The following is a 25117-nucleotide window of genomic DNA, read 5'->3' as shown; positions in this document are numbered from 1 at the left end:
AGATATGAAAGACCTGAGCCTTTTGCTTTGTGGTCCATGACTGAGATATTTCACTCCAACCATTTGGAGCAGTAGACCGGTTTGATCAAATAAATATTGAAAAATGCACTGTAGACTTCCAAGTCCACTACAGTTTTTTTCTGGGGTTTCTCGTTCCCAATCTGTTTTGGGATTGGCGCATATAATGGCAAGTGTTCAGTGAGGACTAATAGAGGCAAGAGTCCGACATTCCTAAGTAACTATGTAGTACATGTGTTTGAAGTCAGTGGCATCACATTTTACACTGATGGATGTTTTTCTGGCATCCAGGAAACTTCAGTGTCTGCAGGGCTAAGGGATATCTACTGGTGGAGAGTGGTATGTGATTTGTCTAGTGTAGAGTCCAGGCCACCATGAAATGCCTCCCCCATGACCACTCCCATCTACCCACAAAGTTCATCACTCTGAACGTTATGTTGTATTACTTTTGCCTGCATTTTGTACTGATGCCCAGTTTAAAACAGCAAAGTGAACCCACAATGCACCTTACTTGCTAGGCTGGCGTACGGTCTGAAAGTTGGTATACCTGCTGTTAGACTAGGCATCTTTGGCGTGTTTCCCCTGAGTTTTTGCTTTCTACCCTCCCGGCTTTGACTCTGTTTTTGCTGGCATAGTGTTTCTGCGCACTTTTCGCACTGCTTATCAGTGGTAAAGTGCAAGTGCTCCTGTGGTCAAGTATGTTATCGATTGGTGTTTCCATGATTGTCTGTTTGGTTTTCTTGTCAGCCCCTAGTAAAGTGCACTGAGTGTGCCAGGGCCTGGGAATCAAATGCTACGCGTGGGACTGCAGCACGGATTGTGCCACCCATGTGAGTAGCCTGGAAAAGGTACCTCAGACCTGCCATTGCAGAGTCTGCACGCAGTTTGTAACTGTCATGTCAACGTGGCCCGTGCACACACTGGCCAGTCCCTAACCTTCCCTTTTCTTATATGTCAGGCACTCCTAAGGTAGGCCCAAAGTACTCCTGTGGGCAGGGTACAGTGTAGGTGAAATGTGAAAGGTGAAAGGTAGGACATGCTCTGGTGTGTGTGGCATGTCCTGATAGTGAATTACAGCCCATTTTGTTTTTCACTTTTGCAAGGCTACCTGTTCTCATAGGCCAGAATGGGCAGTTTAGTTATGATATCGTATAATTCTAAACTGACCCAGGGAACAAGGTAGAAGTTCGAGTTTAGTACGCCTGAACTCAGAATGTTAAAATACATCTTTTAGTGAAGGTGATTTTTACATTCTCTGTTTGAAAACACCACTTTTAGAAAGTAGGTATTTTCTTGCTCAGTCATCCCGTGTGCCTCTGTTGGAATGTGGATTGCCTGTCTGGGTTTTGGACGACAGATGGCTAGGAAGCAAGGGTGGCTCCCGATAGTCTAGGTATCTCAGGAAAGGGCTGAATAGACCTGGGCTGCAATGGAGGAAGCGGGAGGAGATTTCCTTGCACCTCAAAGGGCCTGGTCTGCCTCTGACAATGCCGTCTCCACCCCCTGCCCGGAAATCACACCAGAGAAGGCAGATCTGGTTCTGGCTGGACACAGACACCCTCTGCCATGAGGATCAGAGGATTTTTTAATACAAATACTGGGGCCCGGACCCCTGAACTTTAGAACTCTTTTGGATCAAGAAGACTGCCAAGAAGAAGAGCTGGAGAAGCTGTGAAGAGAAACTACCACTTTGCTGTGTGCTTTGCTGTGTTGGCCTGCAGTGGCTGCTTCTGTCTTGGGCAGTGAAAGGACTGGACTGAACTTTCTGCAATCTACTTTTGTGAGTTTCTCCAAGGGCTTGAGGTAGAGCTTGCCCCCTGTTCAAGAAGTCTCAGGAACAGCAAAGACTTCAAGCTCTTCTGCCCTCGGCACTGGGGACTGTGTGTTTGTGCTGCAACAGAAGAAAAGCAACCAGACGACGTCTACAATGCCGCTACTGACTCTGTGTCCTGAAAGCATTGCCCTTGTTCCGCACCGCAGCCTTGACCTGCCGACGCCGGCACCATCGACTCCAGTTCGCCAGCCGACGGCGCTTCAGCAACGACAATGTCGCTGCTTGCACCGTGACCTGCCAGCACCGTTACGAGCACCGCCTTCCGCTCGCATTGCGACCCAGGTCTCACCGACGACGCCATCTTACGCCACCACCGAGCCACTGATTGCACCATGACCTGAGGGCACTGCACTTTGCACTGCAGCACACAACGCCAGCCGACGCCAGTGCTCCTGACTCCATCCAAGAGGAGATGTAGTGTGGAGTGTGACTTCGAGGGCCCCAACAACTCCTGCACCGACCTCCGGAACCGACACCTGCGGACACCGTGTTTTCGGAAGCTCAATAAGAGGTCATCGACACCCTGCATTTCTAAAAGATACTGTTTGCTGGTCTTCCCGACACCGTAGCTAGCCTGCGATGCCGTGGTCAGTCAGAACTGTTTGGATTTGTTTGCGAACGACGCCGTGATAATCCCGGACAGAGCTATCGACATCAAGGAACTATTTTTAAAGCATATTTTGATAAGTGAAGATTTTGAAGTACTGTTTTGTGGATTTTTATCGTTTTTGGTCTTGTATATAAATATTGGATATTTTTCTAAACTGGTGTGGTGTCCTTTTGTAGTGCTTACACTGTATTACTGTTGGTTATGTGCACATGCTTTACACACTGCCTCTAAAACGAGCCTGACGGCTCGTGCCAAGTTACCAAGGGGGTGAGCAGGGGTTATTTTAGGAGTGCAACTCCCGTATCCTGACTACAAAGACGGGTCCCTATTTGGACAAAGGTGCAAGCTCTTGCCAACTAGAGACCCCAATTTCGAACACTTGATTATTGAAATGTATTTTAATGTTGAGAGTAGAACCATGTGAAAATATGACAGCAAGCCTCAATGTTTCAATTTCTACACAAACGAGCACAAGTGCAGTTTACTTGAGATTTTTTGGGGACGAGCTGTGTCAGGGCACCAATACCTGATAAGTCTACTACTGCAGCTGGCTCAGAAACTTTTAATGCCTTTAATATCCTCTTCTGGAAATGAATTGTCCTGCTAAATCAACAAATCCCTTCCCATTTAGGCCTTAGAGCATGTAGCATAAAAGGACGCGCTTTTTTCACCCACAAAACTGTAGAACCAAGAAAAGCCCACCTCAAGGAGGAGTGGGGGCTTGGTGATGCGTGAATCACCCGAGTCTACTCTTACCCTCCTTATATAATAAAGAGGACCCGGAAACCTTTGTCTACAGAGAGAACCACCTTTATTACAATAGCCCGGGCTATGGAACAGAGTCCAAAGCTAGTCTGAGACAAAACCCAGGAGGCTGCTGCTTTACTCCACAGCTAACAAGCCTTATATACATTTTTATTCCACTCTTTTGGCATTCAGTCCATTGTTCAATCAGGGCGGTGTTTGTCGTTGATGACCTGATCAAGGCGGTGTTTGTAGTTGATGACCTGATCAACGCTCGGCATTCAGACCATTGTTCAATCAGCTTGATCAAGACTCTTCAATCAGACCATTGTTCAATCAGCTTGATCAAGGTTCGGTCAGTCAGACCATTGTTTCAATCAGCTTGATCAAGGCTCGGTCAGTCAGACCATTGTCCAGATTACCTGATCACGGCATCAAGGATGTTTACCAAGCAGGGAGCAGAAGATGGAAAACAAGCTTGTTTACACAGGGCGTAGGTGTCTCATGGCTTTCTGTTGATGAATTGGTTAACTGCAAAGAACAGGGGGCTTGGGTATGTGATAGTTTTTTTATCGTCAGCAGAAATGGAGGCTGTAGGCAGGGTTTTGTCACGAGATGGCAAGAAATGGAGGAATGTAAGGAAATTAATAGGACCTAGTAAAAACTTCTTCAGTCCCTCCTTTTGCCATTGAGTGGCAAAACCTGTTCTTAGGAAATGTCCATCTGCATTAGGTCGCCAATCTCTTGTTGAAGCTTTATCCTTACGTTGGTGTCACTTGTACTGACCGGGGAACTTTTAAGGGCCTGTGTACACATAGCACACAGCATAGGCAAGCACTGGATACACAGGCAGCATGAGATGATGACTGCTGTTCCTAAGGCAACAAAAATGAGGATCCCCATCCGGAAAGGAGGCCCCAAATCCAGCCCATGAGGGACCAGTCGTCTTGTCGTCTTGTTGTTGATGAATCTCAGAGGAAAGTTTATGCAGACGTTGGATAGCTTGATAGACTGAAGTAAGCACAAGGGCGATGTTTGTCTCCAAAAATCTGAGTTAAGACCGCGCAAGCGCATCCATGTGTCTCATGGACAAAAAGGAAAAATTGTTTGCCATAGTCTGGGGTGCCTAACACTGGAGCCGTACATAAGGCATCTTTGAGTGTCTGAAAGGCAGCCACATGCTCAGTTGTCCATGGAAAACCTCTTTCTGGCATATATTTAGTAGTGAGAGCTAAAAGAGGTTTGACAATGGCCGAGAAGTTAGGGATCCATTGTCAGCAATAGGAAGTGAGGCCTATAAAGGCACATACTTGTTTCTGTGTCAGAGGGGGAGGCATGGCGGTAATAAGGGACACTCGGTCAGCGGTAAGTTGTCTTCCCTCCTTCTAGAGAAGGTGGCCGAGGTAGGTAACTTTCTCTCGACAAAATTGAAATTTGTAGTGGCTCCTGCTGGGAGCGTCGGGGAGTCCAACTGTTTCTTGGGAGCCTGACTATAAATGCTGGGGCTTTCAGTAAACCTTGGGGGGCACAGCAGAACCGGAAACTCCGCCCTCCAAGGGAGAAACCAAAAAGATGTATGGGAATGCTGAAAAAAGCATTCTTTAGGTCAATAACAGAAAAATGAGTGGCGGTGGCTGGGACCATGGTGAAGAGGGCTGTGATATCAGGGACAAGGGGATACTGTGAGACCGTAATTTTGTTGAGAGCCCGCAGATCGATGACAAACCGATATATTTTGAGGGCCGCGGGAGAGGGATCAATCCTTTTTTTAAGAACTGGAATAATTGGGCTGTTACACTCATTACCACGTGTCTCCTCAACTACTCCCGTCTTCATGAGATCTGATATTATAGATAATAGGGCAGCCTCACCTTCCTGGGGAAGGCGATACTGGTGAAGCCGGGGAAGTTGGGCACCGTGCTGGATATGGACAGTATGCGGAGCAATGTCGAGAAGTCCTACATCAGTCTCAGAAGTGGCCCAAAGTGATGAGGGTAAGGCCTGCAGAACTGGGGGGAGGGGTCCAGAGAAGAACATAGTGGCGGAGGAATCTGGTGATATGGTAAGGGACATGCCATCAGGACTACAAGAAATGGTAGCATGTAAAGCATTTAACAAATCCATACCCAGCACATTTTCACTACATCCAGTCGTGAGAATCAAAGGAGCATCCATATAAGCTGGACCGAGATCCAGCGGGAGAGGCTTAGAGACGGGGTTGGTGACGGGGACCCCAGAAAAACCCACGGAGACATTGAGAGAGCCAGAAAGGGGTGCCTCTGGTATCAAAGTGTGCGCAACAGAAGATCTAGTAGCCCCGTTGTCTAGGAGAAACGTATTTTTATCCCCTGCAACTGACATCCGGACATAAGGACCTCGCTGATCCACAGGATTCGGCACTCTTACATTACCCCTTTCCTGGCATTCCTATGGCTGGTAGAAACCTGTCTCATCGGTCTCATCATAATCATCGTAAAAGTATGTCCTAGTGGCCTCGTACCCTTTGTCAAATCTGTTAACTGTACCCTGGGTCGGACCCAAACGGGGTCGAACATTAGGATCTGTTGCACGCCTCTGCCTAGGAGGTCCCATATTTCCTTCCCTTTGAGTTCGGGGCCTAGTTTTTCCTGAGTGAATATTCTGGGCTAATACCAGGCATTCACTAACTCAGTGGCCATAAGCCTTACAGTAGGCACACTGGTCTTTATCAACGGGACCTGCCAAACTGATGGACTTCTGTAAAGGAGACTGAAGGGGGCGCTGGGGCAGCCTCTGGAATTGGTTTGAAGGCGGACCTTGGCCTCTAGCATTTTGTCCCCGGGGTGGATAAGCTTGTTGTAACAAAACTTTCGTTTTAAGGTCCTTGTTCTTCTTAACCTCTTTGTCTTTTTCTTCATTCTCTCTATTCTCATGATATTGGGCCATGGCAAGGATGCCTGCCAAAGTCTGAGCTGACCACGTACTTTCAACATTCTTAAGGTGGGCCCAGAGATCCGGTAATAAATTAGATACAAATTTATCAATAAACACTGAGCCTGAGCCAGGGGCTCTAGCGTCCAATCCACTGTGACTTTTATACTCCGTTTCGAAGAGGGTGAAAAAAATCAGCAACAGACTCATCCTTACGTTGTTTACATGCATTTATCTTATGCCAATTAATAGCTATTTCGGGCAAAGGGGTCTTTATGAGTTGCAACAGATTGCCTGGGAGAGCCATAATAGCCGGATCAGGCTTAGTCCCTCCCTCTCTGGCATTCTCCATCCTCTCAAAGTCGGTCCAGTCACAATGCAAAGCGGCATTATGGTTGGCATGGCGTATTTTGTCCCATAAGTCGGGTGGTACTACTGACCCGAATAATAAGTCAAACACTCTAAGGTAAGGACACCAGAGGAGACAATCTGACCATATTCCTGATAGTAAAGAGCTGGATTGTTACGGGGGTCTGGTAATTGGGATTTCAATTGAAAAACATCCGCTCTTTTCCATGGGACAATCACCCACATCCTACGCCAGTGGGCTGGGGCTGCAAAACACCCTGGTTATTGGCGAGCACTGCAGGGATAAAGACTAGAGCTGTCTCTCTCATAGGCATAGCTTTGTCATTCGGAGATGGTGGAAAAGCCGTTGTGTCTCAGAACGCAATCATGGTAACAAGGGCTTTATGCATATATTCTCCCTGGACATGACCCTTGGCAATAGTTAGTTTTAAATCAATCAATCCCCTAGGAGTATCTATTAACAATGCTTCGTATCTTTTCATTATAAGTGTGCACATGTACTTGGCCATGTCTGTTTGTTGTATGGCCGTCCATTGTCTAAACGTCGACCAGATATCTTTAACGCCATAAATATTACCATTATTTACGCAAAATGCACGTTGTTTTCGCATAGCGTCCCATTCACTACCCCCAGCGAGTTCAGCAGACCTCAAAGTCTCCTTTCTAGGGGTACCAAAGAATCCAAACAGGGTATTGGGCATAAGGGAGGACCATCTAGTTCGGTCCGGAGTGGCATAAGAGTCACCAACAGGGGTACAAATAGACTTATTATCAAGCAGACGGGAATGTATGGTCGGGGTTGGGTCAATAGGTGGGGCGGTATGAACTGTCGGAGGGAGAGGTGCTGGCAGGATGACGGGAGTCAAAGGATCAGGCAGTGGTACAATGGGTGGGGTAGCCTCAAACACCACTGGTGGGGTTGGAGCATTAGGAACATTTTGAGGAAGAGCGGGATACATAGGAGCCGGAGCATAGGCAGGAGGTGGACCTTCAAGAATAGCATTCAACAACAATTCCCCCTCTTCTCCTTCGTCCTCAAGGTCCCTGGGAGAACGCGCGGGGTAACATTTTGTCACCTTAGCCCTATGATGCCTATCTGCCATTTCAACCCCTTCCTGAACCTTATTTTCTAAATGTGCTTTCGCATGATCAGCCATAGACATCCTCTCTTTCTTTTTATTCAACTCTTGCTTTTTTCTCCTTTTTTGATCTATTTCTTTCCTCCACAACTCGGTGACGTCAAACATGGCTTGACGAGATTGTTTGCGGAGCAGCTGCTCCTCCAGGCTTGAGAGGGCCTGGAGATCAAAGGAGCCAAACTGTGGCCACTGTAATTCAACATTGCTTCGTTTCGTATATTTTACCCATAAGGAAGAAAACATGACAGCAGATGGCCCATATTTAACATACATCTCATTACTTCGAGTTCCTTCTGGAGGAAGCGGGCAGGCTGCCTCCAGAAGGGAGTCCTCTGTACATACTCAACAACATAACTTTTGGAACTTACTACTGACTGGCATATTTTTACTTCAGGCAGACAACAGTGGGAGAAAAACACTCACCTCACTGGCTTGGCTTTTGCAAAAGTCCATACAGACCGAAAACAGAGCACAAGTGGTGGATGATCAGTCCACCCTTACCCGAAAATGTTGTTCTCTTCTGCAGACGTAGGCATGAGTCCAGATCCAGACAGAGACCGCACTAAAGGGGGCACCAGTGGGACGCAGTCAGGTGGCCCAGACAGGATGGGGAAGACTGTGTGCAAGACTTCTGGTCTACCGGACTCAAAATGGTCCCTCGGGTAGGGTACCTCTGTCGGACTTCCACCACGGGCCCCCTCACGACCACCGGGCCAGACCTCCGTGGTGTCCCCGTTCAGGCGCCATTTGTAGAACCAAGAAAAGCCCACCTCAAGGAGGAGTGGGGGCTTGGCGGTGCGGGAATCACCCGAGTCTACTCTTACCCTCCTTATATAATAAAGTGGACCCAGAAACCTTCGTCTGCAGAGAGAACAACCTTTATTACAATAGCCCGGGCTATGGAACAGAGTCCCAAGCTAGTCTGAGACAAAACCCAGGAGGCTGCTGCTTTACTCCACAGCGAACAAGCCTTATATACATTTTTATTCCACTCTTTTGGCATTCAGTCCATTGTTCAATCAGGGCGGTGTTTGTAGTTGATGACCTGATCAAGGCGGTGTTTGTAGTTGATGACCTGATCAAGGCTCGGCATTCAGACCATTGTTCAATCAGCTTGATCAAGACTCGGCATTCGACCATTGTTCAATCAGCTTGATCAAGGCTCGGTCAGTCAGACCATTGTCCAGATGACCTGATCATGGCGTCAAGGATGTTTTCCAAGCAGGGAGCAGAAGATGAAAAACAAGCTTGTTTACACAGGGCGTAGGTGTCTCATGGCTTTCTGTTGATGAATTGGTTAACTGCAAAGAACAGGGGGCTTGGGTATGTGATCGTTTTTTTAGCGTCAGCAGAAATGGAGGCTGTAGGCAGGGTTTTGTCTAGAGATGGCGAGAAATGGAGGAATGTAAGGAAATTAATAGGACCTAGTAAAAATGTATTTTCTTCAAAACTATGAATAAAGCAGTTGCTGCGGATACAACTTGTAGGTCCTCCTAGATAAAGTATAAGTTACCCATGGAAGTATCCTTATTCTCTCTATATACATGCCACAAAAACATTATTGTGACAGCTGCTAGAGGCAAGCTGAAGACAAGTTGTATTCTGCAGACAGTCTTCTGTTGAAATAGCTGACTTCTAGTGATGATGGCACATTACGGTCACTGCTTTTATCTAGTGTTGAACTATAGATCACTCGGGAGTATTTGAGAGCATTTCTTGTTTCTTTTGGACTCTCTTTAGGGACTTGCATAAACATATACATTTTATGGGTCTTCTATGTAAAAACCTAGATGTAACCCATTGTTTCTCACTCAGTGATTTGCCCTCTTTGCAATTCTAAACCTCAGAAGTGGGAATTCAAAGGGTCTACTTATATGTCTACAAACAACACTGTTCAGAAGTGGCAAGCCCAAGCATCCAATGTGTTTTTGACCAGGAAGATTGTTTTTGCAACCCAGTTTGGTGATTGTAGCTGCACTAGCGATATCCTAGATGGTTCCTAATTTGATCATTTTCTCAAGTTCTACAGCTAGTTTAACTCTCACCCCGGCAGTACCCGGGTCAGCAGTGATGTAGACCAAAGAGTTTACACAAATATATTTTGTTATTAGCTTTCCTATGTGAAAAATCTAATTTTTCCTTGAAATTAATAGTCAAGATTATCCTGTAGACCCTGGAATACTGTGATAGTAACACTAATTACCAGTTATTGGTATCATTTAGGAATGCAAGTTTAGCATTTTGTAGACACAGTGCATTTCTGTGTTAATACATTTTCTTAAAATGTGCCAAGTTGAATTCATTATAAAAGATTATATTTGATTCTATGATTTATAAGCAAGTTAGAATTAATCAAGACAATATATGAAGCAGACGGAGTGTCAGCCTATAGTAGAATGATGAAGGTTTTAACCGTTTTGGTTCGTGAATTATTTTGAAGAGCAATCATCAGGACCAGAAATGTGTACTTGTTTTCATTCATATGGCCGGAGCACAGCATGTCCACAATTGTCGCGAAATGGTAAGAAAAGAAAACTCAGACAGCAGTCATTTGGAAAATGTATTTAAAGAATTTTTTTCCACATACATGGCATGCCACGACGTGTATTCTGCTAGTGCCTTCCGATTTTGGCTTATTTGTGGCTTTGTGGGTGTTGCATGTGATGGGATTGCAGTTTCCTCAATGGTCACAAACGAGATGGCTGTATATAGCCACTGATGCTTCCTGTCAGTCAGTACAAAGAGACCTCTCTGGTTTCCACCATTTTTCTGCTCCAACTGGTATGGCTGTGTTGAGAAATGCTCCCCAAATGCCCACCGAAATCTGCTACTCATCAAGTAGGCAAATTGACTGTTTTTCTGGAAGCATTTTTTTGCACAAGTGCAACTGAGGATCTCCGCCCCATATCTGCAGAACCCCAAAACAAACAGGCTTATAAATGTACAAGGATGTTCTTCCTCAGCCAACATCCCACAATTTATGAAGCTCATTCCTGGAACCGTAGAACAAAGCCTTTCAGGTTGCTACTTTATTCAGAGCTTCCAACTTTCTTGAAGAAGAGAACTTCTTCATGGTGCCTTCATAACCATCCATGTATACACATATTTAAATGTGATCTTCAGCATTCCCAAATTAGGTCCCAAAAAGGGCATCATTCTGTTTTTCATCACTGGAAGAGATTTACAAGAGTCTGGGCTTTGTTCTAGAATTATTTCCTATGCTTGTGATTGAAAGGCAATACTGGTACATTGGCCTTTGGAAGCTGTTGTTGTTGAATCTCAAAAAAAAGCTACTATTTGAAGTCACCTAACCCAGCCAGATTACGCATGACGCTCCTTCTGTTCTGGAGAAGTGTGGCTCAATGGTTAGAGCGGCAGACCCTGATGCAGAGGTCTAGCTCGGGACCAGGGTTCAATTCCCCGCCTCAGCGGGTCTTGGGCTCAAAATTCCACGGACCTGATAATTCTCGCCTCGGTGCCTATTCCAATCATGGAGTCCAACTCTGCAACTCTGGGCAATAGCTTGCTTAATCTCCACAACGGCCCCCACAACGCTAAGGATGCCTGGCCTCCACCTTGGGGGTGCCCAGGAGTGGACACCTCACAGGGAAAGCCAGGATGGGTTCCACAGCGGTATTCGTACAAGCGCCTTGAGACCCTTGCGGGTGAGTAGTGCGCTATACAAGTATCAATTTACATTTTTACCACTGAAAATAGGATATTTCTGCGATGGCTTTTGCTCATTCGTCATTCCAAGTGGGATAAGACAATTATGTCATAGAGTACCTTGTAAGATTTGTTTTTTTAACAATCGGGTCCTGGGCATTGAAGATGAGTTTTAATGTGCATCATATCATTCTCTACGAAACACTGGGTGTGATACTGAACATTTCCCTGTTATGTGGGAGCATTTGCCTGGGTGGAAAAAAAATACAATATTTGTAATTCCAAATTCTCAATATAAGCGCAAGCCACTGATATATATTTTCTTTGAAATAGTGTTTCTTTCTTTCTTTCCCAATTGAATTGCAAAATAAAAGCACAAGATCGGCGTATAATAAAACTGGCAAACTCAGGGCAGGAGTCGGCCGCATTACAATCAGCTCAATCAGCTTAGACAATATCAATCGAGCAGAACGAGAAAAACGAGACTAACGAGCAGATTACAAGGCGAGAAGAGACAGGGAAAATGCATGGAATTGGCATAGAAAGGGTGGAGAGTGGTCAGTATGACCAGCATGATCAGAAGGAGTTATGTTCTCAAAGCTCAGTGCCTGACCTACCTATGCCTCGATCAAACACCCTGGATAGCATGGGAGCCCAATGTATTGAAGAATTTGAATCTAACGAGAAGGTACAAGATGCACAAGAAGCGGATAATGCTCATATATTAAAGCCACTACAGCCAATGCAGCAACGACAAGAGACTAGAGGGACTAAAGCTAAGGAAGTAAAAAATAAAGATCAAGGACAAGTCAAAGGGAAAGATAGAGAAAAAGACAAGGAGAAGGACAGAGGCAACAAAAGGGGCCCAGAAAAAGAGAAAAATAAAGATAAAGATAAGGACAAATGCAAAACCATGAGCTGCAGCAAGCAACATGGAGACTATGAAAAAGCTAAAAAGGAGAAGAAGAGTGACAAATATGCAGTTAAAGTTAATGGCACAGAACTAGAGAAAAGGAAAGAAAAAGTCAAGGAGTGATATAAGGAGAAGGAGAAAGACTCTGAAGATACTGAAGAGATGGAACTAATGGTAAAAAAAGCAAAACGGTTACAAACCATTAAAGATCTGAAAGCAAACGCAAAAGCAACCTCGACGGGGCAGTCAACTACATCGCAGCCTAGTATATTAAATATCTTTAGCCCACTATCTAAAGTGGGGGCAAATAAAGGGGCAAGTCACGAGCTAGTAGTCCAGGATTCAACGATACAGAGCGGGGCAAGCCAAAAATTTGCTCAGGGGATCAACGCTCATGTAATACTGAATCCCCCCACGGACAAATTGCCTTCGCTGGAAACTGATTCACACTCAGATGAATCTGATGCAGATATATACGAAACTGGCATCTTAACTTCTAGTGAGGCAAGCGATGTAAACAAAATGCAAGACCAAGATGTATCAACCCAGGAAATAGCAGGTTGTTCTGGTATAAGGAAAACAAGTGATCCTGGGCAAGGAAGCACACCAGGGAAAACACTTGAGAAAAGAAAAATAAGGAATAAAAGATTAAACAAATCTACCTATGAAGAAACCACCGATCAAGGAAGTAACCCAGAACCCATCAATCCTCGAAAAAACGTAATACCTAAAAAATCAAAGGAAACAATACTGGTTCAAGAAAGTGGGGAGGATTCAACTGGGGACATCTCTCAATATGATGAAATAGGAGAAGCGGCCGAGCCGTCATTGAAAGATATATTGAGCTCAATAAGAAAACTTCATAAAGATATTAAAACGGACACTCAAAAGCATCATTTAGCCATTCAAAAGCTGCAAGGTGCTGTAAATAAGGTGGGCAGCACCTGTCGAGCGATATCCGAAAGGATGGTGTCAGTTGAAACACGAACTGACCATCTTGAGAATGATGTTGCTTATCTTCAAAAGCAGGAAAAAAAGCAAGACGGAATTATACAGGATCTATTGATAAAGGTCGAGGACCAGGAGAACAGATCAAGGCTAAACAATCGGCGCTTCCTGGGGCTCCCAGAAGGCGTCGAAAACAATGACCCAAGGGGGTATGTAATCAGACTTCTTAAATCAGCCCTCCCTGAACTCCAAACCTGGGAACTAGAGAGAGAAGTTCAACGAGCCCATCGCTTCCCCCTTACTCAGTCTAAGAAAACACAGAACCAATCTAAATTTCCAAGGGCAATGTTGGTGTTTTTTGGAAATTTTTTACTTCGGGACTCTATCTATGACCTAGCTCGTCCTACAAGCAAGAGAGAATATAATGGCACCATATTTTTTTGTAAGACCAGATTTTGCACTCGCAACCGTTGAAAGGAGGTGGAGGTTGAGGCAGCTATTTACTCCTTTTGAGCAGATTGGCGCTAAAGTATTTTTACAGAACCCTGCCCGACTGAAAATAATTTTTAGGGGATCAACCCGCAGCTTCACCAGCGAAATACAGGCTGAAAATTATCTTAAAGAAATCTCAGAGATCGCAAAAAATAATACCGGAAAATGATCAAGAACTAATTATTTTCTTATGATATGGATCGGACAATAAGTTTCATTTTAAAAATGTTTTTTGTGAATAACATGGGGAGATTAATACCAATCGTTAATCATATATGAAGTAATACATGATTATATCAATACTAGGAGTATAACTCTTGTTTTCACAGACTTTCTCCCTATCTAACTATAATATTCACGCAGGGCTGGGGGGGGGGAGTGCACTGAGGCGTACTGGTCAACGGACGCCCACACCTGGATCCGGCTGGACCCAGGATGCCTCAAGGGGAGGTAAAGGGGGAGTGGAGGAGGGGGGTGGAGGGGTGGGAGGAGGGCAGGGGAGACCAGTTCCAAGGGTGTTTATTGGGGGGCTGAGATACACGCTGAGAAACATAAGGAAATAAATCATCAGTTGGCAGCTTTTTTTTAAGATACAACACATAAAACAACCACAGTGGAATAATAAACAAATGGTATGGCTAAACTAAAAATACTCTCAATGAACATATGTGGCCTCAATGACATAAAGAAAAGGCAGAAAGTGGCAGAGGGACTCAAGCTTTCAGCCGCTAACATTATTTGTCTGCAAGAGACACATATCGAGGGGGCTCAAAAGCATTTACTTCAAACACTTGGATACCGGCTTATTTCCGCTACTACACAGGGTTCACGTACCAAGGGGGTGGCTATCTTAGCAAAAGGGGCCGGGGTGCAGTTTTCAAGATGGATTGCGGACAGATTCGGACAATATGTTATAGCGGAGTGCGGATATAATAATGGGAAGAATAAACTAACTCTATGCACCATTTATGGTAATATTAGTGACGATCCAGACGTACTGATTACTATCTCTAACAAACTTGTGCATTGGCCCCTTCCATTGGTTGTGTGCGGGGATCTAAATATTCATCTACCAAGCGATTGGTCCATGGGTCCAGAATTTAAATTTCGTGGGAGGAAACAAAGTTTTTTAGCGCTAAAAGATATGTGTGGGCTACACGGCTTGGTAGACGGATGAACACCCAGGGGATCCCGGTTATACTTATTACTCTCACCCGCACTCAAGACATGTAAGGCTGGATTATATGTTTATATCTAATGCACTAAAATCAATGTGTCAAATAGATAAATTGTCAAGAATCCTTTCAGACCACAATCCACTAGTGCTTAGCCTTACGTGTGGCGTTGATAAACCTTCATTAAACACCTGGACGTTTGAAAAGGCACTTTTGTACAACAAAGGATATTGTCAATATATGAGAACATGGATTCCGGCCTTCCTATCTGAAAATATGGGGTCAGCAACAGTGGGTGTAGTGTGGGATACCCCGAAGGCCTGTATTAGGGGCGAAACTATGCGTTTTTCTTTTCAGCTTAATTAAGAAAGGAGGTTAAAAATGACAGATCTTGAATAGAATTTACGTAATGCTGAGGAGGATCTGATTAAAGCGGTACACGAAGGCAGGGAAGTAGATCCTGTAGTAAGTAAGGTAGCAATCGCGAAGAATTACATCTCGGAAATTTTAACTGAAAAAGCGATTAGCGGGGCAAATTCCCAGAAAGAGAAAATGTATGAGTTAAGTGAAAGGGTAGGTCACCAATTAGCTGTCAGAACCCGGGAAGAATCATCGGTCACTGCAATAAAAGAAATCATCGATCCTGCAATTGGCCTGAGGGTAGAATCCTCAGATATTAGATCATCGTTTCAGAAGTTCTATCAGAACCTATATCATGAAGCTGATAATGAGTGTAGTAATCCTGATTCATATCTGGTTCTATCGGCCATAGATCAGCTGGGTATAGATGATCGGGATCTACTAGATAGCCCCATACAATGGGAAGAAATGTTGTTATCGGTGAACTCTATGCCTAATGGTAAGGCCACGGGTACGGATGGAATACCCACAGAGTTTTATGTAAAGTTTGCGCCACAAATTAGGGGGATCATTTTAGAACTTTTTCAATACATCGAGCAAGGGGGGACCCCACCAAAGTCATGGTCATTAGCTAAAATGATAGTCTTTCCCAAGAAAAAGAAAAATCCACAGGAAATGGGTTCTTATCGACCAATCACCCTGATGAATGGGGATTCAAAAATCTATTTTAAGCTATTAGCAGCACGACTTGCACCTATGATTCATAAAATAATTTCTGAGAGGCAACATGGGTTTGTGGCCTGAAGGTCTACGATCGACCACATACAAAGAGTTATTTCTCTCTTTGACTACACGGGAACAACAGGAGACCCTATGGCGCTTATACTGCTAGACGCGGAGAAGGCGTTTGATAGGGTCTCCTGGAAGTTCCTGTGGGAGTCAATGGCAAACTGTGGTATAGGTGAGAAATTCATAACTGCCATTCAACGGCTGTATGTAAACCCCAGGGCTAGTGTCTTGATCAACGGGATTTTGTCAGAAACTTTCATTATTACAAGAGGGACAAGACAAGGGTGTCCTTGTTCGCCCCTCTTGTTCGCTATTTATATAGATACATTTATTCGTAGGCTGGAAAACAATGTACTAATCTCTCCCATCCGAGTGCGTGACATGGATACAAAATGCTTAGGATACGCTGATGACATCGCCATTGTGACAGGGGACCCTATAAATGCTATGATTGCGATAGAAACAGAAGCACTACTCTTTGGTAACGCTTCTGGGCACAAATTGAATGCGAGTAAGACGCAGATTGTGCTGAATAGTAAGGTCATGATGAGCGACCCTAGAGTAACCAACAAGGCGACATATCTGGGGGTTAGCATCTGTGCGGATATTGAGCTTATTATCAGCAACAATATAGATCAGCTTATACAACGCACTAAGAAAGAACTGATTAGATTGAACAACCTACACCTAACTATTGGTGGTCGAACTAATGTAGTTAAGATGTTATATTTACCAAAGTTTCTATATTTCTTTCAAGCTATTTCCTTAGAATTTTCCCCACAAGTATGTAAAAACATAGATTCACTGTTCTCTAGGTTTGTCTGGTGATATAATCGACCACGCAGGGCATTGAGGTGGCTCACTAACCCAAGAGAACGTGGAGGTTGGGCTCTCCCCAACTTCAAGCTATATTACTGGGCCACAGTATTAAGATATAGTATCAGTCTTATAACTGGTAACCCAGGAAGTGGCAATATACCGACACCACAAGAACTTATTCTGGGAGAAGGGGGCGCTGGATGTCTGTGGCGACATGTTAATGATGGTTATTTTAAAAAAGTCAAATTTAAGACTATCAATAACGTTAGCAAAGTCTGGGGGAATGTTAAAAAGCTATTAGGACTAGGTTGTTACTCACATTATACTCCATTGAGTCAGAACTCAGATCTCCCGGAGATATTTCACAATATCTGTATAAAGAACTGGAATGATCTAGGGATTACAAAGCTTGGATGTTTTTTCTCGACTAATGGATTTAAATCATTTGACGAATTAAAGCTAGAATTTAACATTACCAATAGGGATTTTTTTAAATTCCTTCAATGAGAGATTTTTTATTGAAGAAAGGGGGTGGCCGGATCAAATTTCAGTCATGTGTAGTTATAGAGAACCTACATATAGAAGTGCCCCTAAAAATTGGGGAGATTTATGGGGCTATGAATGCATTGCTACCAGATGACATGAATAAACATATAGAGGCCTGGCAGATTAAACTTGGGCTGTCTCCCCGAATCTTGGCATATTCATATGAAATGTCACTTTCTTGCTTTATGTCGATTAGGCTTCAAGCACAATATTATAAGACCTATTTTTCGCTATATTATACCCCTTCTAAAATAGCTAAATGGGGAACTGGGAAAAGTACAACTTGCCCACGCTGTGCTCTCCCAGCGGCAGACAACATCCACATGTTTGCCTCCTGCGACTCCCTAATTAATGTGCTTGCCGAAATCTCAGGCTTTCTAACAGAGGTAGCGTATTATGATGTAAGCATTACAACAGCAGAAGTCAAGTTAGGTGTTTCAAACATTAAAAGGCCAAAACAGATACAAGGGTTAATCTTTGTTGCGATGGGGCTATTCCGACTGTGTGTCGCATCAGCTTGGGTTGATCCGATACCACCATCATTTATACAATGGAGGGCCAGACTATTAGCGACATGTAGCCTGGAAGTCGCCATCTATAGGAATAAAGGGTATAACACGCGCAGAAGAGGAATGAAGATATGGGGTCCTCTGCTTGACTGGATTCAAGAGAATGATTAGGGGGGACAATTGGAGATACTTGACATGGGAATAAGTTGTCAGTTCTATGTAGTTTTTCCTTTTGTTGGTTTTAAAAAAAAAAAAAATTCTTTTATTTTCTAAGAAAATGATTGAGGTGTAATGTGTATCTACTTATGTTTGATTTCATAAATTGGTACCTGGTCTCGTGGGGGGGAGGTGGGTGGGGGTGTGTTCAGTTGTAAAAATTATTAAAAATGTGCAATAAAGATTGGCCAAAAAAAAAGAAATATTGTTTCTTTTGAAGACCAATCCAATGATGTGAAGGCTAGAACGATATCCAACCCCTCACGCACCAGCCATTTGTCTTTTATGTCTAATTAAACATGTTTCCTTAACTTAAAGCTCTTTCTGTGCAATTACTTGGAAAAACTGTCTGTAGCAAGTGTAGTCGATTCGTGATTTGTATTCCATAAATGGAAAGAGGTGCATGGGAAAGCAGTCTGGAAAGCTAGGAGAACATTCCACAGCCCTAGAATAACTAAACTGCAACACATTTGCCCTTTTCATCTGTTGAAGTGATTGGGAGTAGATGCAGCTAGTAGAAAAACACAAAATGTATATAGCCATTTCGAATGTACAACTGTCTGTGCTCGCTTTACCTTGAGGCTTTTAGACTGCTGAGAGCTGAAATCATTAAATTCAGCAACACAAGAAAACCAGACCTTTGGTGCATATAATGTAAGGCAGTGCATACGAGGTACCTGCAATGTTAGTTCCATAAAAGGCTTCTGGAAAGAGTTGTGGGTCTTTCTGTGGCTGCAGTCCTTCTAGACCATTGGTTAGGATGCCACTGGCAGGGAATATCTAGCCTCTAGCAGATGTGGCCAGATTTTCCCAAAAAGCAGCAATGTTGCCATTTCTAGGGGAGAGAAGACAAAATGGCACTCTGCCTGCTGCAACAAAACCTCTTGCATAGACCCTGCATCTTTCCTCAAGGGAGTTTAAGTGAGATAGCGACTGGGGTGTTGCCCCGAGCAATTAGCAACGGCTGAGATTAATTCAAGCAGTCCACCACTTTTTGTTTTGCTCAGTGTGAAAGGTGTGCCTAGACTCATATTTACTGATGCCCAGGACGCACGCTATATCTCTGGCAAAGCCTCAAAGTGGCCGAAAAAGCATTGTGTGCGCCACCATTTTTAGTGCTGAGACTGCAAATGTTCGCATTGCTTTGTCAGCCAAACCCTTGCATTGGCTCTGCATGAATCATGTAACCCAACTGTGCAGACTGTTGCAGGGCCAATACAAGGGTTTAAATGGCCTATCTTGGGAAAGCAAAATGGTTTGAAGTTTGTTTTGACTGCCAACTGTACATAGTTTCTATCGCAAGGGCGGAAAAATACTGTGCTGATCAAGTCACTCATTCACTCTTGTATTGTTTATTGTTGAGTCTGATGAACAAATAAGGATTGAATTTTAATTATTGGGTTGCATATTGCAACGTTTTGTAATTGCCACTGTAACTTTGTTTTTTCCACCATACTACCCTGTGTAGGTGGAAGAGCTTATGATGGCGATGGAGAAAGTGAAGCAGGAACTGGAGTCAATGAAAGCAAAATTGTCCTCTACTCAGCAGTCGCTGGCTGAAAAGGAGGCCCACCTGACCAACCTTCGAGCCGAAAGGAGAAAGCACTTGGAAGAGGTGCTGGAGATGAAGTAAGAAAGACCAGTTCATAAATATTGGTCACGCTTTCATGCTGTGTTTATTGAGCGCTGCGTTTGAAGACGAATGCTAAAACTGTGGTGAATGTGGAGATGCTGTTTCCTGTACCGTACCGTACCGTACAACAGTGAGTGCTTTAGTTACACGACCTGGGATCTGGCATGTCTTGCTAAATCTTGCCCCGTGTGTGTTGCATCAGACTACCCCTGCTTTCACTGACTCACTGAAGCCCTCTCTGCCCCTGACACCCCTGGTAGTTTATGTAAAACGGATTTCCTGCAGATAACTCTAGCTTCAATCTTTGCCGCAGACCAGGTCAGAGCATGTATTTTCCTTCAGTCGTTTGTTGAAGCGCAAAGGGTCTTGCTCTGCGGCCTCGGGTCCCTCCCCAGGTCATGACCTTTGTCAGTTACCTTTCTGGGAGGCGGGACCCGCATTGTTCCTGCCGAATCGGCCATTACTAGACAGCGTTCAAGAGTCTCGATCGTACACATGCGATGGCATGAGAATTCGAGCGCAGCCATCTGTAATGTATGGGTAAAATCGGCTTGGTGCTGCTTTCAGATCCGAGGGCCCGGCCCAACTCTTTTCATTGCTTTTATGTTTCCTTTGTGGCATTCTCGTACCCTGGGAGAATCTGTCTGCGGAGGCTGATGCGTTTACGCATCCCTGCTGCGGTTTTTGGGCTCCCCTGCCACACTCACAGGAAGTCGTGGAGAAAATCAGGCATTAGAAAGAGCAAGGATGTCAAGCCAAGAAACACCCATGGGTTTGAGATGTTTGTGCTCTTTTTTTAGAATTTAGTAGACAGTCGTTCCTTTCTGGGTGTTTTGTTTTGTAGTTTTATATAGCGCGAAATCGACCCGACGGTGTCAGAGCGGTTTACAGGACATATTCATTTTTGTTAAGCACGGGCAGATTAAGTGATTTGCTCAGAATCACAGGATGTTGAGCGTCCCTGCCAAGGCTCGAACCTGGTTCCCCAGCTTCAAAGTCGGCCGCTCTAGCCGCTAAGCCACACCCTTCCAATGAAAAAGAATAACGAATGAAGCACGAACATTTACGTATCTACTTGCTCTTTGTTTCAGAGATAATTCTCCCTTTGTAATTTTGTTTACATTTCAAATATTTTTGTTAATAGTTTTAAAAATAATAATGGAGGTGGAAGAACTCCTAAGGGAAATGCATTGTGCACAGTGCAGTTTTCTGTTAAGAGCAACCTCTTTACAAATGGAAAACTGCCCTAACCCATTGGTAGCAAGGAATCACGTAAGGCCCCTTGGTGGCATAACCTACACAAGGTGTTTGTCTTTGAACAGGCAGCTTTAACCTCATGACAACTTCCAGTGTAGTCCACACAGGTGGAGAACCCTCAATTAGCATATCATTGCCCTTTAGTATAATGGTTTCTTCATTCAGGAGCAGGCCCAACTAGTTACAGAGGGTTTTACAAGCTTTAGGACATGAAAACAGTTAAGTTGTCTTTCATGAGGGATGACTTCAGTGGTTTTTCAGCAGGCACTGATGGTTTGAATCGGGTAGCAGGCTCATGGTTGTTGGTGAACAAGGTCAAAAGCTGTACTCCAAAGAGGTCATGAGTTCTTTGGCAATGTCACACTCCACTGGTGGCTGTGAAGTTTGATAGCTAGGGAATAGCTGTTGGGGTCACAGAATGGTTCTTCCAATATTGCTTTTATGGGTGAGTGTCTCTAGAAGAATGGTAAATTAATTGATTTGATCTTTATAGATATCTGTGTTAACTACTTCTGGTGGATCTAGCATTTCAGATAGGTGGGCCATTTTTTAAGTGATACTTTTTTGATGGTGGTATATTGATTGTAGCTCAGTTTTGCTGTGATAAAGAGAATAAGCACTTCACGTAGCAGATAGTGGAGTGAAATCGTTATGTGTGCGGATAAGGTGGTCACTGCATCTGGTGCTTATGGTGAGGCAGGGTAGGGCTGGTTGGGCAGCTTTAAGCAGTCCCAAGCCGAATCAACGTAGGCTGTTTACAGTTGAGCTCTAGCTCAGTCAGTTAACATTCTTTATTTGTCTTGAACCAGATATAAAAGCCATAAAAAGACATAAAAAACCAACAATAAAATACATTCTGTATAAAAAAAAACACGCAGTTAAAAATACAATTCAGCCTTGCATAAGCTGATTCGTCCTAAAAATGAAGGTGGCGTTCGTTTCCCTAATTTTAAAACATACCATTCCGCCTTCTTGATTAAACAATCCTTTTCCTTGGCATATGATTTTACTGATAACCTGATACCTAAATGGGTTCTCCTCGAACGCTCTCTTTTGAAAGATTTTTCATTTCAGCATACTGTTTTTATGTCAAATTGTTCTTTTTTAACCAAATATCCTATTTTAAAATACTCCCAAACAATGTTACACAATGTTTTCTCTTCTGATCTTTCTCCTCTTCAATGTTTCCTATCTTCTGTAGTGTGGTACAACAAATTCCTTAGATACAAAGGCAAATCTTTTTACTTTAAACACTGGAAAGAAAAGGATATTTTGTTTGTTCATCAGTTTTTTGATGGTGGATCTATCATTCCGTTTCCAGTACTGCAGAACTTATTTCACTTGCCTTCATCATTTTTGAATGATTACATCATTATAACGTCTGCCATCCAATCGCACTTATCCTCCCTCTCATTACCTGATGTCTTTCCTTCTTTCTCCCCTACCACTCTACTTTTCCCTCTATTTTCTATTCAACAACCTAAGGCTGCTCTTGTTTATACAATTTTGTTATCAAATGTTAAAGATCGCCCTAAATCACCTATAGAGACCGCTTGGGAAACCGATCTTAATGTTTCCCTCTCCGTCTCATTGTGGGATCGTTTATGGTCCAATCTGTTTAAAGTATCTACTGCTGCTCGTATTACTCAATCCCTATTGTTCATATATCATAGAGTTATTATTACCCCTGTTAGCAGGGCTCAAGTCGAGGTACCACGCGGGTGGACGGCGTCCCCCCACTTATTTTACCGGGAGCTCGATAAGTGGAGCAAATGGAGCAGCACCTTCACTATTTGGCCTCTCTGGGGTGAGATTGGAGCTCATTCAGAACGCTGCTCACGCACTGGCTTCTCTGATGCAATCGCATCTAAGGGGTGAGCGAGAGGAGGCAATGAATCTGATGGTGCAAGCCACCTTTCGTGACATCACTTCCTGTTGTGACGTCAGCGTCCCCCCACTTCTTTTTTTAGGACTTGTGCCCTGCCTGTTAGTATCCATAAGTTTGCCCAAACTTCTTCCTCGTTATGTTGGTCATGCTCAAAAGAAATTGGAACGCTTAAACATCTATTATACGACTGTTCCCCTGTTTTGTCATTTTGGAATGAAGTTTGGAATATCTGCATGCCAATGTTTTGTTCCTCTGCCTCATTATCCTTGAAGAATGTTTTCTTAGGATCTTTGTCACCTGATATTGATACTTCATCTTCCTCTGCTAGACTGTTGGATCTGTTTATTGCTCTTGCATTCAAAGTTATTTTATCTTGTTGGAAAGATAATTCTAAGCTTTCTGTTCATACTTGGTGGAATTTTATTTGTGATGAACACAGGATTGCTATTGCTTCATCCTCTTCTGTTCCCCTTAAAATCAAATCCGATCTACTCTGGCTCCCCTTTTCCACTTATCTTTCTTCCAAATCTCCTACTTGATTACCTTTTACTATTCCCACATGTTAAATCTTGTCCTCTCTTTCTTTTTCTTCTTTTCTTTCTTTCCTTCCTTCCTCTTTCTTTTCTTTCCCCCTATATCTTCCTATTGGAGAAGTGTGGCTCAATGGTTAGAGCGGCAGACCCTGATGCAGAGGTCTAGCCCGGGACCAGGGTTCAATTCCCCGCCTCGGCGGGTCTTGGGCTAAAAAAAAAAAAAAAAAAAAATTCCACGGACCTGATAATTCTCGCCTCGGTGCCTATTCCAATCATGGAGTCCCACTCTGCAACTCTGGGCAATAGCTTGCTTAATCTCCACAACGGCCCCCACAACGCTAAGGATGCCTGGCCTCCACCTTGGGGGTGCCCAGGAGTGGACACCTCACAGGGAAAGGCAGGATGGGTTCCACAGCGGTATTCGTACAAGCGCCTTGAGACCCTTGCGGGTGAGTAGTGCCTATACAAGTATTCCCTCCCTCTTTCCCCCTCCCAATATTCACTTCTTTCTTATTACATACGTTTTGTAATCCTTATTAATATGTACTTTCTTCCAATATTTATGACATGTATATTATTTTCTATTTTAAAAATGATTAATAAAAATCTCTTAAACAAAAAAAAAAAAAAAATACAATTCATCTATTTACCAGGAACAAAAAGTGCATATAACAAAGAAGCATAGAATATAAGAACAGTCCTTTCAGGGAAAATCTTGAAATACGGGCAAAAGATCCCAATAGTACAGTCATATCTTGTGAGAACAAGGTCTTCCGGGTGCCCCGCAATCTAGGATTGGGTAGAATAGAATGTTTAATTCTGTCAATGCAATGGCTTTTTTTCCAGCGAAAATGTTTTTATTTACTTAGAGTCTAGCCCTCCTAACCTCAGAAAACTGGCATTGAGCATCAATTAGTAAGGTGAACAATATCCTTCGGTCGAGTGTGAAACCCAAAAGTTTTATTTGTTACGTATGCATCTTTTCTTGGAAAGTCCAATGAGTTGTAGCTGGATGGTTTTGTTAATACTAGTTAGGACAGTCAGTAATAATGTCTTCTTTGCAGCATTGTTCTTCAGATGAGGTGATGTATCAATTACTGGGGAAGCAAGCTACAGTGATTTGCAGACATCACGGAATGCACTGCAGCTTTGCCAAGATGTACAGAACATTTGGTGATGCTCTACCATGCTGCAGAGTCGTTTTTGATGTGTTTCCCTTGGTGGCTGATGCTGGGGGGAAAAAAAGAAAACATTGTTTTGTTTTCTTAAGAATTTTCCTGCTACTCTTAGTCTGCTTCCCTTCATCAAGGTTGGACTTTTTGATGTCCTGGAAATTCAGTTGGTACGGTTGTTACTGCTAACGGGTAGTGCATAGTTTTGTGAACAAGTTTTAAGCAATACTCTTAGAAATAAACAGTCGTGAAATGTACATTCTTTTCCTTGGCTCAGATTGCATGGTTGTGGTCGGAGGAAAGGAACCTCCCAAAGATTTTTAAAAAGTTATGAAACTAAGTAACTTAGATGACTTGAAGGTGTTTGAGTTTGTGAAAATGATACAGTCGAGCCTGAATTTCAGTGTTTGTCACCATTGCAGAAGTGTTAAGATTTTTGATCAAATTATCACTGGCACCGAGTAGTCAAAGGGAGTGTGCGTTACACATTCTCCATGGTTGTCTGCTTCTCCTGTGTAATATGTGAGGTTCTTGATTAAGTCTGTGACAGATACGACGGATATTTGCCGCCGTGGGT

The 25117-nt window shown here is 43.6% G+C and overlaps 1 protein-coding gene across 10 annotated transcripts in view; it reads left to right on the top strand.

Annotated features, from left to right (window-relative positions):
- Window positions 1–25117, top strand: part of ERC1 (ELKS/RAB6-interacting/CAST family member 1) — a 2156751-nt gene that overhangs the window by 1529869 nt on the left and 601765 nt on the right. For all 10 annotated transcript variants that reach the window (XM_078673690.1, XM_078673694.1, XM_078673688.1 and 7 more), the window contains one exon: window positions 19526–19686. In XM_078673690.1, the coding sequence (XP_078529816.1) occupies window positions 19526–19686 (161 nt within the window). The remainder of the gene's footprint in view (window positions 1–19525; window positions 19687–25117) is intronic.

This window comes from Lissotriton helveticus, chromosome 1_1 (genome assembly GCF_964261635.1).
Source record: "Lissotriton helveticus chromosome 1_1, aLisHel1.1, whole genome shotgun sequence".
NCBI lineage: Eukaryota > Metazoa > Chordata > Amphibia > Caudata > Salamandridae > Lissotriton > Lissotriton helveticus.
Note: the sequence above shows the minus strand (reverse complement) of the source record. Positions and strands in the feature narration are given on the sequence as shown.